This window comes from Symphalangus syndactylus, chromosome 22 (genome assembly GCF_028878055.3).
Source record: "Symphalangus syndactylus isolate Jambi chromosome 22, NHGRI_mSymSyn1-v2.1_pri, whole genome shotgun sequence".
In the NCBI taxonomy this organism is placed as follows: Eukaryota; Metazoa; Chordata; class Mammalia; order Primates; family Hylobatidae; genus Symphalangus; species Symphalangus syndactylus.
Window position 1 is genome coordinate 60,908,426 of NC_072444.2, and position 14,125 is coordinate 60,922,550.

General features: G+C 45.1%; 2 protein-coding genes across 2 annotated transcripts; both read right to left on the reverse strand.

The window, feature by feature from the left end:
• Positions 1-6,703: 6,703 nt before the first annotated feature.
• Positions 6,704-10,514, reverse strand: CXCR4 (C-X-C motif chemokine receptor 4). The gene is given in 4 exon segments (XM_055261919.2): positions 6,704-8,267; positions 8,941-8,982; positions 8,985-9,041; positions 10,399-10,514. Coding segments are annotated over 4 exon segments (1,158 nt in total). The 5' UTR covers positions 10,414-10,514; the 3' UTR covers positions 6,704-7,223.
• Positions 8,338-10,390, reverse strand: LOC129472373 (uncharacterized). Its single transcript, XM_055261920.2, has one exon. It carries the CDS (start codon positions 10,365-10,367, stop codon positions 9,777-9,779), a length of 591 nt encoding a protein of 196 aa, XP_055117895.1. The 5' UTR covers positions 10,368-10,390; the 3' UTR covers positions 8,338-9,776.
• Positions 10,515-14,125: the final 3,611 nt, after the last annotated feature.

A 14,125-nucleotide genomic window follows, 5' to 3' on the forward strand; every position in this document is an offset into this window, starting at 1 on the left:
AAAGCATTTTGTCAATACTAAAGGTGACTTGTAAGTGGTAGGTATCATATTTATGTGAATAAAGTCACTAGCACTAGTTCTCTGGGGCTTTCAGTGCCTGAAGCTTAAAGAGTAAACTTTCCTATATTTCGGGTTTCACTTGTTCATTTTTATCAAATTTCTACTATCGCTTAAGCACATTCTAGACCAGGGGTTGGTAAACCACAGCCTGCAGGTCAGATCTGGCCTGCCACCTGTTTTTGTTTTTAATAGCAAAGAAGCAAAGAATGGTTTTTACATGTTTTAGTGATTGAAAAAAAATCAAAAGGAGAATATCTCATGACACATGAAAATTTCATGAAATTCAAGTTTCAGTGTCCACAGATACAATTTTATTGGGACACAACAGCCACACTCACTTTTTTATGCATTTTCTTGTTACCATGGCAGAGTTGAGTGGTTGTGCTGGAAACTACAGGGCCCTCTAGATAGCCTAAAGTATTTGCTACCTGGCCCTTTACAGAAAAAGCTTGGGACCAATGTTCTAGACACTGGAAATACAGCTATGAACAAAACAGACCTACCCAGTCTTTACATTCACAGAGCTTACATTCAGGTAGAGCTTACTTTAAAAATGGCCCCAGGGGGACTGGCAGACTTGATTTTGGCTTTGGAAACCTCAAGTTCTAAACAACTGAGCTAACCTTATATAATTTTAGCCAACATTGGCATAGCCTTATGGAATCTGATTGCTTTTTAATCAAATGAAGTATCTATTAATTAACTACATTAGACTGCAAAGGTCTTGGTGCTTAAAACATTGAATTAGTTGAGAAAACAATATTTATAAATTTAAAAAGAAGATAATGCCATTTACAATAGCTCCTTTTAACTTTTCAAAAGCCCTTTATGTGTGGGATCTTCCCATGTCTCAGACTTCATGTGCTAAGAATTTAGGATGGAAAAGCTCACTTGGACTGATAGAGACAGAGTAGGCTTGCCAAAGGAAGTGGGATGTGGTCCAAGATGATGGTCTTGATTTCCTTCTTCAATCCCAGGAGGCTAACAAGTTGTCTTCTGTGAACAGAAGGCCAAAAAACTACCACCAGGGCTTTTTCCCATATCCTATGGCTTGGCAGGACTTTTTCTCTTATCTTCATGACGTAAACAGCTTCCCTTGGGCTGGTAAAGCAGGAAGGAAGATCAGGATTGGGGGCCTCTCACCCATCTCGTGAGGTAGGCTGGGATATGATACCCCTTAAATGGGGAATGAGTGGGAGCAAGACTGGGGGGTATTAAATAACGGGAAAATTGGGTGGGTGGGTGGAATCTTGGATTTCTTAAAATGTTGGACATTGGAAAGTCTGAGAGGTCTTTAGCTAATTTTCCAGCATGTCTAGAATATCAAAGGGCTACATCTTCCACTCTACCATAAGCAGCTTTCATACTTACCTGGTCCAGAGTGTTGCTCAGTAAATGATTCAGTAAGTGAAGGACTGTGAAAGAATGAAGGAACGAAGGAAGGAAGTCAAGTCATACACAGGAACATTAATCAGAATACTTAAGGCCAGGTGTGGTGGCTCATGGCTGTAATTCCAGCGTTTTGGGAGGCTGAGGCGGGAGGATCACTTGAGTACAGGAGTTTGAGACCAGTCTGGGTAAGATGCTGAGACTCCCGTCTCACAAAACAAAACAAAACAAAACAAAACACCCGAGCCTGGTGGTGCACACCTGTGGTCCCAACTACACCGGAGGCTGAGGTGGGAGAATTGCTTGAGCCCAGGAGGTCGAGGCTGCAGTGAACCATGTTTGCGCCACTGCACTCCAGCCTGACTGTCAGAGTGAGACCCTATCTCAAAAAAAAAAAAAAACAACAACAACAAAAAAAAAAACTTAGAGAATTTTGTGTGCTCCCAGGAATAGGAATTTATGGGTGTTGATTCATTTGCTTATTCCACAAAATATTATGAAGCTCCTACTATACGCCAGGCACAGTGTATCAAGTTAACTTGAAACCCATTTTATTTCAACCACAAATAGTGCAAATCTTTCTAGACTGTCAGTGTCTGCTTTGTCACTTACAAAAGGACAATCAGGTGAGTGTCCGGTCTTCAACTGAAGAGCACGAAGGATGTTTTTGACTTCATAGTTATGTTCCTGAATATTGGCTAACATCAAGGCAAATAATAAAGTTCCTGTAGTGCTTAGGAAGGCACACTCTGGTGTCGGATGACTTGGGTTCAAACCCAGGCTTTACCACTTATAAAACGTGATGTTGGGTCAATTTTAAGCTTTGTTCTATGCTTCAGTTTCCCCATCTGTAAAATAGGCAAATAATAATACTTACTGTGCAGGGCTGTTGCGAAGATTAACTAGTCAAAGCCCCTTGGTGTGTAGTAGGCCCTCAAGGTCAATGTTAACTGTTATTGCTATCACATAGGACTTGACCTAGAAATAGAAAAGATAGGGAAGTTTGGACTGAGTATATTGAGAATGTGAGGACATCTCCTAGAAATTGGTTGTCCTGTTTTCACATTTATAATGTGTGTAGTGGAAAGAACATTAACCCCTTTATTTGTAGTTAAACTTTGCCTGTGCCCTTGCCTGAAAATGGAGCTAGTAATATTGCTGGGACTCTTGCATCTTACATATGAGAGTGCCTGGAATTTCAGTATACATTACTTTTCTTCAGACAGAGTCAAATACGAGGAAGTAATTCCCTTTAATTAAGAGTGTTGATGAGTTGGGTTCTGGTTAATTGAACTGTAATATGTAAATCAACTTAGTAGTGGACTTGCTCTGCCAGATAAACACACAGCACCTGGTGTAGTTTGGTTGAGCACCTTTGTTTGTTTGATTTTGAAAAACTCTGTCCCTTCTGTGACTTCTTCACACTGGGGATCCCTCAACTCAGCCTGCAGCCAGCTTGCATTTTCAGTTGAAAGAAGGATTTTCAGAAGGTTTTAGAAGATTTTAATTGTTGGACTTGATAAAATTGATTTAAATTAATCCAAGCCAGTTTCAGACAATGGAACAATAGGCTGGTACCTCATCACTCATTTTTTAAATAAAAGGAGAAGAATGGGAAGTGTTCCAAACTGAGTCACAGGCAGTGGTGAGGATTAAATGAGTAAATGTCGTTGGCTTTAGAGAGACAGATATTTGATGATAATTAGAATCCCCAGCAATTTACCATTTATTTTTCTTTGTAGGATGGCTTCCTAGCACAGCCTGTGGCAGCCCGTCAGGGAACAGAGAAGAAATGACAGAGTCCCTGCCCTTGAGAAGCTAATACTCCAGTGAAAGAAGAAAACAGGCAAAGAGAAAGATGTCACGATGACAAAGTAACACTGAAATAAATGTAGAAGATAATTGTGGGGGTTCGGTAAGGTGGGAATGAGTAGAGTGCATTGAAGTGAGATTCACTCTGGAACCCTGTCCAGTGATACTGTCTTAGTCGGTTCTGGCTACTATAATGAAATACCATAGACTGGCTGGCATGTAAATAACAGAAACTTATTTCTCACAGTTCTGAAGGCTTGGGAGTCCAAGATCAAGACACCAGCAAATTTTGTGTCTGGTGAAGGCCCACTTTCTGGTTCATAGATGGCACCTTCTAGCTGTTTCCTTATTCGACAGAAGGGGCTAGCTAGATTTCTGGGATCTCTTTTATAAAGGCACTACAAATTGTGAGGGCTGCATGCTTATGACCTAATCACCTCCCGAAGACCCTATCTCTTAATACCATCACCTTGAGGGTTAGGATTTCAACATGAGAATTTTGAGAGGACACAAACATTCAGACCGTAGCAAATACCAAGCTTTTTATGGATTCATGCTATTTCAGAGAATTATACTGGTTGGCTATATCCTTATTTTGATTATTACTATCACCTTAAAAAAGGGATTCTCAACTTTGAGCATTACTGACATTTTGGGCCAGATCATTTTGTTGTGGGGGCTGTCCTGTATTGTAGGATGTTTAGCAACATCCCTGGCCCCTCCCCACTAGATGCCACTAGCACCTCATCTACTACTCCTCCCTGCGCCCCCTACTTCCTCAGTATGATGACCCCAAATGTTTCCAGACCTTACCAAATGTTCCCTGGTGGGCAAATTGCCCCCAGTTGATGACCATTGTGTTTAAAGAATTCATTTCAACTATTTTATCGGCCCCTAAGGCACCAGCCTTCCCTCTGAGGCTGTGTCCACGGGAATGCTGTCTGTCTGACTGCTTGTGGATCTCTCCAGCACTGACTGGCTAAGTCACACTGGCAGCCATGGGTGAGACTTCCTCACCGTGGGTGGAGCAAATTCCTTCACTGCCAGGCTGCAGGGTTGCATTTCTGCATTTCTAGGTGTTGGGGATGCCTTGATTCTTTTCCAAAGTAATCTAAATTTTGTCTCCAGGGATCTTTGCCCCTCCTAAATGGGTATTATCTGGGAATAAGACAGCTCAATTGTTTATGGAGCCTTTATTTAATATTTGACAACATCTAGGAGAAAGTCACACTTAGTTCAGTTATTAAAATGAAGCCTGTAGGGTATCTCCCCAAAAGAGTATCCCAGAATCATTATTTTAATTTAAGCATAATTGTAAAAGGGGGCTGGGAAGCCTGCAGTAGGGGGAGATTAATTTTCAAGTGTCATTTTAGGAAAACAAAGGCTTTGCAAGAAAAAACATTCACTTTCCCCCCTAGTTACAGGCTTAATGTTATTAATAAGTTAGATGTCAGATGTATGCTGTTACTGGCAGCATGCATACAATTTAAATATTTTAGCTTCTATTATACAACTGAATCTACATGACTGACCTTCAAGGGTCCCATTCATAAGGGATGAGGAGAGGGAACAATCTGCTACTTCATGCAAGGGCTGGCCAGCAGACTGGGTTTCCCCGCATTGTCAGACAAACCACGACACAGGGAATGCTTTGGAGACGCTCTAACATGGCAGGGTTGGGACAGAGAATGATGGGGGTGGGGGGCACACTTTTGGGGCAGGGAGAGAGCCAAGGCTTGTTTTTCTTTTAGAAAAAAAGCTATTCCACCTTTGTTCCAAGAGAGGATGAAATATCCATTAAGACTGGTGACACTGGGAATTTTGTTTTGGCTCAGTTCCTTTTGTTGTGACTCCACGGTAAAGGAGAGGAATCTGGGGTAAGGAGGTTTCAAGCCAAGATGAGAAAGAAAAAGCATGCCTTCCAAGGATTTCTTCTATTGTCTCCCGGAGAATAAATATTTATAGAGAGGGTTCAAGTGAAGTCTGTCTCAGTGGTCGTGGCTTTAAGACTAAGCCTTTGAGAGAGTGCATGTAGAACTATGCTTAACTGAAGGGTGATCCAATTAGGCTTCCCAGGGAAAACCAAGAAACCTCAAGATAATTTCCTATCTGAAATCTAATTGTGTCCTCAAGTGGAATATGAATACCACTTTGAATTACCCCAGATCCATAGACGGCAGCAAAAATGTACAGCCAAATTGGATTCTATTTTAAGTAATTAAGTTATTTCCCTTCACAGGATCTATAATTTGCCTTGAACAAATGTGATTTGCCTCAGAAAGATAAGGCATTGCAATTTTTCCTCCAAAATGGATTTTCTGTGCCAGAAACAATTACTAAAAGTAGACCAAATATTGCCGTAATTATATCCTACTTATTATCTGAGTGCATGCCTGGAGTACCCTGTTTGTGTTCCAATGTGAGGTAGGTATGGCCAGTTTAGAAATTACCTTTAAATAGAAACCGAAGCTGAAATTTACTCAAGAGCCTGGGGCTTGCACAATGGTCGTGTTAATAGCAACGGGTGGTTACATAAGTCTCCAAAATCTTGTGCAAAATGTGAGCAACAGGGAGCTTGCTTCAGTAGACCTTCCTTCTGACTCTGATAAATATCAATATTAACTTCTAGCTGCTTGGCTGAGTCCTTGAGGTGGTGCTACATGTTGCAATAGTTTAAGAATAAAAGTGTTGAGATTTGCATAGAAGATATTACAAGAGGAGTATTTTGGTCATGGTTAATTTTATGAAGAAAACATTCACTTTTGGCTTTCTTTATTAGCAGTTCAGTTGACTTATGCCCAGGTGTTCTGAAAGACAGTAGTAGGTAAGAGTTAAAAGCAAGAGCTGGAACAATAAACAGAATTAGTTCTTGGCTCTGCCCCCTTGAAAGTGCAATGTATGGAAAGTCTCTGAATCTCAGTTCTCTTGTCTGTGAAAAGGGAGTGATGGTTATCTACACTGAGGAGACTGGATGAGGAAAGCACACACTGTCTGGCATTGCACAGACCTGAGTTTCACAAGTGGATGGTGGAGTAAAATCCAAACACGATTGCATACCTTTTCTTCTTTATACATGCTTATCCTCTGAAAGATGATCTTTCATACAAATCGGTGCTGGCTGGCCATTTCTAAACTTCCATTTGAATTTAAAATGGTTAAAGCTTCAGATTCGTAAGTCGTGTTACCTGGTTTAAAATACAGGCTTTGCTACTTACTACATGCCTTTGACCAAGTTACATAGGCTTTCTGTGCGTCCGTTTCCTCTTCTATAAAATGTAATTAGTAACAGAAGCAGAACCTATCAGAGTTGTGATAAGGGGTAAGTAAAATATTACAATGAAATACCTAGGATAGTGCTTTGCATACCATAAACATATCTATTATTATTTTTGTCTTCTACCAGCCAAGAGAATGTCAACGGAAATCAGAACATAACATTAAGTAAGTTTAACATGTACTTTTATTAACAACTTAATACAAGACTGTACACTGTAGGTGCTGAAATCAACCCACTCCTGAAAACTGGCAAACCAGCATTTCTATACCACTTTGGGCTTTGGTTATAAGTGCCATCTTCTACAGCAAAATCACGTCTTAAGAACAGGAAAAATGTTCCACGGGAATGGAAAGATTATTTATGCATAAACAGCTGGGGATTATTTCTAGCTTTACGTGATTCACTACACGCTCTGGAATGTTCAGTTCCCTTTTCTACAGTCCTACCACCAGACATACAGCAACTAAGAACTTGGCCACAGGTCCTGCCTAGACACACATCAATATGAAACAAAAAAAATTTGTATAAATAAGTCAATTAAACTTCACAAAAAACTAAAGAAACACAAGACAAAAATCCAACAAGCAATAAAAACTGTACAATATTGGTCAGTCTTTTATATCTGAAAAATGTGTAACTTAAAAAAAAGTTCTTTATCGTATAAAAAAAGTCTTTTACATCTGTGTTAGCTGGAGTGAAAACTTGAAGACTCAGACTCAGTGGAAACAGATGAATGTCCACCTCGCTTTCCTTTGGAGAGGATCTTGAGGCTGGACCCTCTGCTCACAGAGGTGAGTGCGTGCTGGGCAGAGGTTTTAAATTTGGCTCCAAGGAAAGCATAGAGGATGGGGTTCAGACAACAGTGGAAGAAAGCTAGGGCCTCGGTGATGGAAATCCACTTGTGCACAGTGTTCTCAAACTCACACCCTTGCTTGATGATTTCCAGGAGGATGAAGGAGTCGATGCTGATCCCAATGTAGTAAGGCAGCCAGCAGGCGAAGAAAGCCAGAATGAGGATGACTGTGGTCTTGAGGGCCTTGCGCTTCTGGTGGCCCTTGGAGTGTGACAGCTTGGAGATGATAATGCAATAGCAGGACAGGATGACGATACCAGGCAGGATAAGGCCAACCATGATGTGCTGAAACTGGAACACAACCACCCACAAGTCATTGGGGTAAAAGCGGTCACAGATATATCTGTCATCTGCCTCACTGACGTTGGCAAAGATGAAGTCGGGAATAGTCAGCAGGAGGGCAGGGATCCAGACGCCAACATAGACCACCTTTTCAGCCAACAGCTTCCTTGGTCTCTGACTGTTGGTGGCGTGGACGATGGCCAGGTAGCGGTCCAGACTGATGAAGGCCAGGATGAGGACACTGCTGTAGAGGTTGACTGTGTAGATGACATGGACTGCCTTGCATAGGAAGTTCCCAAAGTACCAGTTTGCCACGGCATCAACTGCCCAGAAGGGAAGCGTGATGACAAAGAGGAGGTCGGCCACTGACAGGTGCAGCCTGTACTTGTCCGTCATGCTTCTCAGTTTCTTCTGGTAACCCATGACCAGGATGACCAATCCATTGCCCACAATGCCAGTCAAGAAGATGATGGAGTAGATGGTGGGCAGGAAGATCTTATTGAAATTAGCATTTTCTTCACGGAAGCAGGGTTCCTTTATGGAGTCATAGTCCCCTGAGCCCATTTCCTCCGTGTAGTTATCTGAAGTGTATATCTGCAAAAGAGGCAAAGGAATGGACATTCACTTCCAATTCAGCAACCATTAACCCAGTTAAAAAATTTTTTTAAAGCAATGTAAAAAACCAATTCAGGCTTGCTTTCTTCAGGAAATTCTGAAGTACTGGGCTAAGGGCACAAGAGAATTAATGTAGAATCCTACAACTCTCCTCCCCATCTTTTCCCATAGTGACTTCATTATATCCTTCTTTGGTAGAACCAATTACAAAATTCTTTGTTTAGAACAAAAGGGCGCTGAGATGCTGAGGGTTTCAAAGTCACATCTTGGCTAACTCCTCTGCCCCGCCCACTAGAGGGAAGAAAAAAACCTTCCTTAGGAGGAAAAAAAAAATACACACAAAGAGGCCACTCCCAGGCGGCGTGGGGGGTGGGGTGGGTGCTGCGAGGAGGGGCTGTGATTAACTTTTTGTAAGAAGTTTTTCGCCAAGGGAGGGAAGAAGGGAGGGAGGAGCACGGGGGGAGGGCGGGGGCGTTGCAAAGACTCATTCTCTTAAGGCGCAAAAACTTAATTTTCCCACGCCTGCCTAAACACAAACCATTCTGGGCTTCAAGCAACATGTAGTGGGTAAAGAGAATGCAGTCTTAAAACGAAGGCCCTTCAGTGCTTGGGGTATATTGGGCGGGACTGTCAGAAAATGAACAAACGGCACCTCCTCCCCCAAGCGGGCGCTCCTCCGGGGCGTGGGTCTCTTTTGCCATCCTCGTGTTTATCACTTGGCGCGTTTGGGACGTTAGGGAGCGGGGCATTTTCCTGGGTGGAGAAGGTAACGGGGTCTGCATCCGTGGTCCTCGCCCCAAGTTTCATTTCCTCACTCTCCCGGGTGGCTTCCCATTACCCCGCCACTGATCCAGTTAACCCGGCCGGAGGTGGGCAGCTGGAAGCCTCCAGGCTGTGGGCACGCGGGGGGCCGGGTCGTCCAGCCCCAGGCCACCGCGGCTGCCCACCACACCCACGCCAATCGCCCGCAAACAGCGCTACAGGGGCTCCACTGGGCGACGCGCCAGGCTCTGTCCCACACGGTGCTGGGGAGAGACTGGGCGGCTCCGCCGCGAGCGTCTTTGAATTGCGCGCCGCTGCAGGAAACCAAAAACTCCCTACCAAGAGGGTTTCAAAAGGCTTCTGGAAACCACCGACGGTTAAACATCACAACTGGACTCGGAGAGAGCCAAACGGTTTCCCCACTTGCACCTGCCCGTCTTCGCGGCGGCGACCGGGCAGCCCAGGTGCGGTCCTAACCGCCCCCGCCCCCCGCCCCGTACCCGCTCCTGTCCCCGGAGCGCATATCTCAGGGCTGGCAGCTGCGCGGTGTCAAAGGGGAGGTCAAACCACTCCGCTGACCTCTGCACGATCCCAAACTCTCGAACTGCAGGACCCACTCGCGGCCGTGGGGAAGAGGCGCGCTTCGCACGGCGGGAAGGTTTCCCCCCCTCAAACCCAAAGCGCGCGGGCGGATCAACTCCTAGCTGCTGCCACCACTCGATCCCCTCAGAGGATCGGCGCGGTGGGTCCACCCGCCTTTCCCGCCCTCTGCCTACTGTGCTGGGAGACTGGCACAGCTCCGTCGGCCGCACAGAGTTTAACAAACACGCACCCAACGTCAAGAACAGTCACCAGGCGCTTATCCCCGAAGCTAAAGCGGGCGCAATCTCCTCCTGGGAACTCAGCCCAGGCACGCCACCCGCCGCCTCTAAATTCAGAGAATGTAACTCCCTCCAAGAAATCCCCGCTTCCCCAAGGAAGAGACCGGTGGTCTGAGTCCCGAGGCAGCGCGCACGCCTTCTCTGCACTTATGCACAGAATGTTCTTCTGTTTGCAAACAGCGTGCAAGCCGCCGCGCGCAGCGGGACTCAAGGGGGAGACACATGCAGCCACTGGAACGCTCTTTCCAGTCGTTTCTCCTCGACTCACAGAGAAAAAGATTCCAATCCTGCTCCCCCCGACCCCTCCGCACCATATAGGCATGGTCAAGAAAACTCCTTTCCATGACCCCTTTTTGGAGCACGGATACCTCCAATGTCCTGGCCGCTTCTGCCCGCTCGGAGAGGGGCTGAGCTCTAAGTTCAAACGTTTGTACATTTATGACAAAGCAGGTTGAAACTGGACTTACACTGATCCCCTCCATGGTAACCGCTGGTTCACCGGACGCGGTGGCTACTGGAGCACTCAGACCCTTGCGGTCACTTTGCTACCTGCTGCCGCAGCCAACAAATTGAAGTTTCTTGCCGGGGCCGGACTTATAAAACACGCTCCGAGCGCGGCGCATGCGCAGCTGGGGCGCGGAGGGAGAAGGCGGGGTGGGGGAGAGGGGCAGACGCGAGGAAGGAGGGCGCAGGGGCAGGGCGGAGGGATGCGCGGCTTGGGAAGCTCAGGGGACCCTGTTGTTCGCGGGTGGTCGGTAGTGAGTCCGGAGCCGGACAGGACCTCCCAGAGGCGTTTCCTAAGTTTGAGGAAAGCAGGATGCGCCTAAAGACAGGTGGGAAGCGCGGGCTAGGGACGCGTCTCTGTGTGGCGCGTCCATCCTTCTAAAGTGGATGGAATTCCAGACCTGGGAATGCTACAGTAGAGACACTGAGGCCCAGGGAGGGGAAGTGACTTGCCGGAGTAACCCAACCAGTAGGCGGCAATGTTGGAAGTAGGGCCAAGCTTCCAACGCCATTCCCCGCGCTTTCAGCACACGCAGCCCATTCAGAAGGTAAAATGAGTAAAGATCCTTCCTTCGGAGGATGTAGCTATACGTGCACATTCACAGCATCACTAGGGTCAGGTGCAGATAATTAGGAGATACTTTCAGAAGAAGGTAGGATTTGGCATAATTCTGGAGACTGATCAGATGTAGATGTATATTGCTCAGTAATTTCATAATAGCGGTAACCAATTCGCGAATAGTGCTTTATTATCTTAAAAGTATGCTTTATTATAAGAGTAATTTAGCGACCAGTACTTTTTGTAACAGATTACTAGGAACTTGCACAGAATCACTCATTCATTCTCACCACACCGTGTGGGTATTGCCATCACAGAGATGCATTTAGTCAGATATTTATAGAAGGACGAACTGCGTGCCACGCACTGTTCTAGGCGTTGGGGATCCAGCGTGAACCAGACAAGGCCCGCATGCGGAGGAACCAGCAAATAAGCCCGGAGATGAAATGCCAGGGATGGGCAGGGATTCCAAGCCGGGCTTGAACCCAGGTCTTCGGTCCCCATACTCGGCGTCTTCCACGATTTTGAGCAGAGGACGAGCTTTGGCACGAATCAGAAATTAGGTTGAAGAACTGGGCGGGGCGGAGTGGGGGTGGGGGTCAGACGTTTAAAGCTATCCCAGACTGGCTGAGGTCTGCAGTGGGCGCGCAGACAGTGCTTTCCCCCTCGCGCCACTTCCCGCCGGCGCGGAGACTGGGTGGGGCGGGGGAGGGAGTGTGGGGCGGGGCCGAGAAACTGCGTCCGCAGGCGGGGTGGCAGCTGCGGAGATAGCTGGGACCGAGGTGCGTGCGCCGCGACACGGACCCCAGAGGCCCCCCACCCCGAAACGGTCCCGAGGAGAAGAATTGCCCAGAGTGCACCCTACGCACGACCCCTCTTTTCTATATCAAAAGAGGAAACATTTCAGTCTGGAGTGTTCCAGAGGTAGTTCGGAGGCAGGGAACCTTTTCTCTACAGAGCAAGACTTTCCCCCTTTGTCTGGGACCCCTCCCTAATGTTGGTGGTTGAAGGTTCTCATCTACTCTGCACTTTCACTGACACAGGAAAGATGATATCCGGGCCGGGAGATGGGACTCTCAGAAACGAACAAGTTAGGACACACACTAAAGGCCAGATAAAATCAATTCTAATATTACATTTGTAGAATTAAAAAAAAAAAAAAAGAAACTCCAGGTTCTTGGAGGGTGGTGGCTGGAAGAGGTTTCGGAAGCTCCACGCCCCTTCTCACAGGCCTTGCATTATGTATCTCTTCATCTGTATCCTTTATAATATCCTTTATAATAAACGATAACGGTAAGAAAAATCAAAATAAAACCGTAAAAACACTTTTACTTTTTTCTAATCTTTAATGAAACTTAAGGATCTTCATATTTTTATAGACACGGTAGATCCTATCTACTGAAGGTCTGGAATTTCAGAGCATTTTCATGACTTGCTTTTCACAAAGCCTGGTAGTGGCAGAATCAGTATGTTTTATCCTGGACCGTAAGCTGCACCGTACCTCAAAACTCCCTGCATGATGTCTAAAACCTGAAAGGTGAAATCTCCCAAATCTGTCCAAAAAGGGAAAGAGGAGAAAACTCGGAGCAAAATGGTTTGCATAATAAATATTTGTTGATTGTAGGCAGACAAAAGAAAGCTCCTTCCTTTATCTGAAGACTCCTTTCAGATCTTTTTAGGGATCTCTACTAAAAGGAAGCAGATAATTAAAAGAACAATGAGATGCTATTTGGTGACTACCAAATTAGGCAAAAATCCATTTTTTTTCCAAGATAATATTTGGTCTCCGGATTTGAAAAGACCAGCTGTCTCTCGCTTGTCACTGGTGGGAATGTGGCTTGGGACAGCCTCACTGGAAAGCATTTTCTATTCAGCAGGAACTTCAGAACAGTAATTCCACTCATAAAAACTTATGCCACAAAGGTATTTGTGGAAGCATTTTTTTTTTAAATAGTGAAATGTCTGAACATCCCTAAATAACCACTGTTAGTGGAATAGTTGACAAGATTTTGGTTCATCCAAATCTGAAATTCCATATGGACATCACGAATGTTATTTGTGAAGAATTTTTAGTGACATGGGAAAATACTTATGAAACATTAACTGCAGAAAGCAGGATTCAGAATTGTGTATATAGTGTGATCTCAGTTATGTTAAAATATGCATTTGGAAAATATAGGGAGGAAAACCAAAATGTTTATAGGCGTTTTCCTTGGTGCAGAATTATATTTGATTTTTGCTTTCTTCCTGGGGTTTTTCTATGCTTTCCAGATTTTCTGTAACAGACATGAATCATTTTCATATTCATAAAAAAGCCAACAAATTGTATGACAGAAAAGGAATCAGAAGGCCTCCTGTCATGTATGTTTCTACTTCTAAAGTATCTACTAGATGTGAGACTTTTTTCACAATAGTCCTTTCCCCTTTTCAAGGAAGGCTTGTTTTCCAATGGGCTAATCTTAAACTTCTATTTCCACTGGGCTACCTAAACCTTATTCTCAACTATTCTATGATGTTCTTTAAAAAGCAAACAAAACTCAAGCATTTACTGAGCGCTTGTTATGTGCAACTGACCTCATAGAATCCCCTCAATAACTCTACAAGGCAGGTGCCATTACCTCTATTATGTGGTAAAGAAATTAGGGTCTGGAAAGATGAGGAACTGGCCTGTGACCCTGGAATGAGGATCTGCACCCAGTCTGTCTGGCTCTGAAGCCCAGGTCATTTGGCATTTATGTACATATTGCTTTGAGTGGCATCCCTTGTGATGTTACTCAACTTTGAGTATATGTCATACTCCTATCTCCCCAATATTTTAGGTTCCTTGAAGTGAATGCCCAGATATCCTCTATCCAGCTAGCCCATTGCTGAACAAATACTTGGCTCCTTAATCTTTTACTGAACCTTTCTTAAAAGAATGAGTGACTTTCCTGTGTGGCTCTGGCAACAAAGTCAGGCTTAGGGGCTGTCAGGGATTTGGCAGGGTCCCCAACTTCTCAGGTTGGCTTTAGCCCAGGGAATAACTAGCCTTGGCCACAGTTTGGAGGGGATGCTTACAAATCCAGTGACACAGTGGCAAGCATCCTGCGGCCTCCTGTTGCTCGCTCTGCAGCTGGTTGATTTGTGTGTGA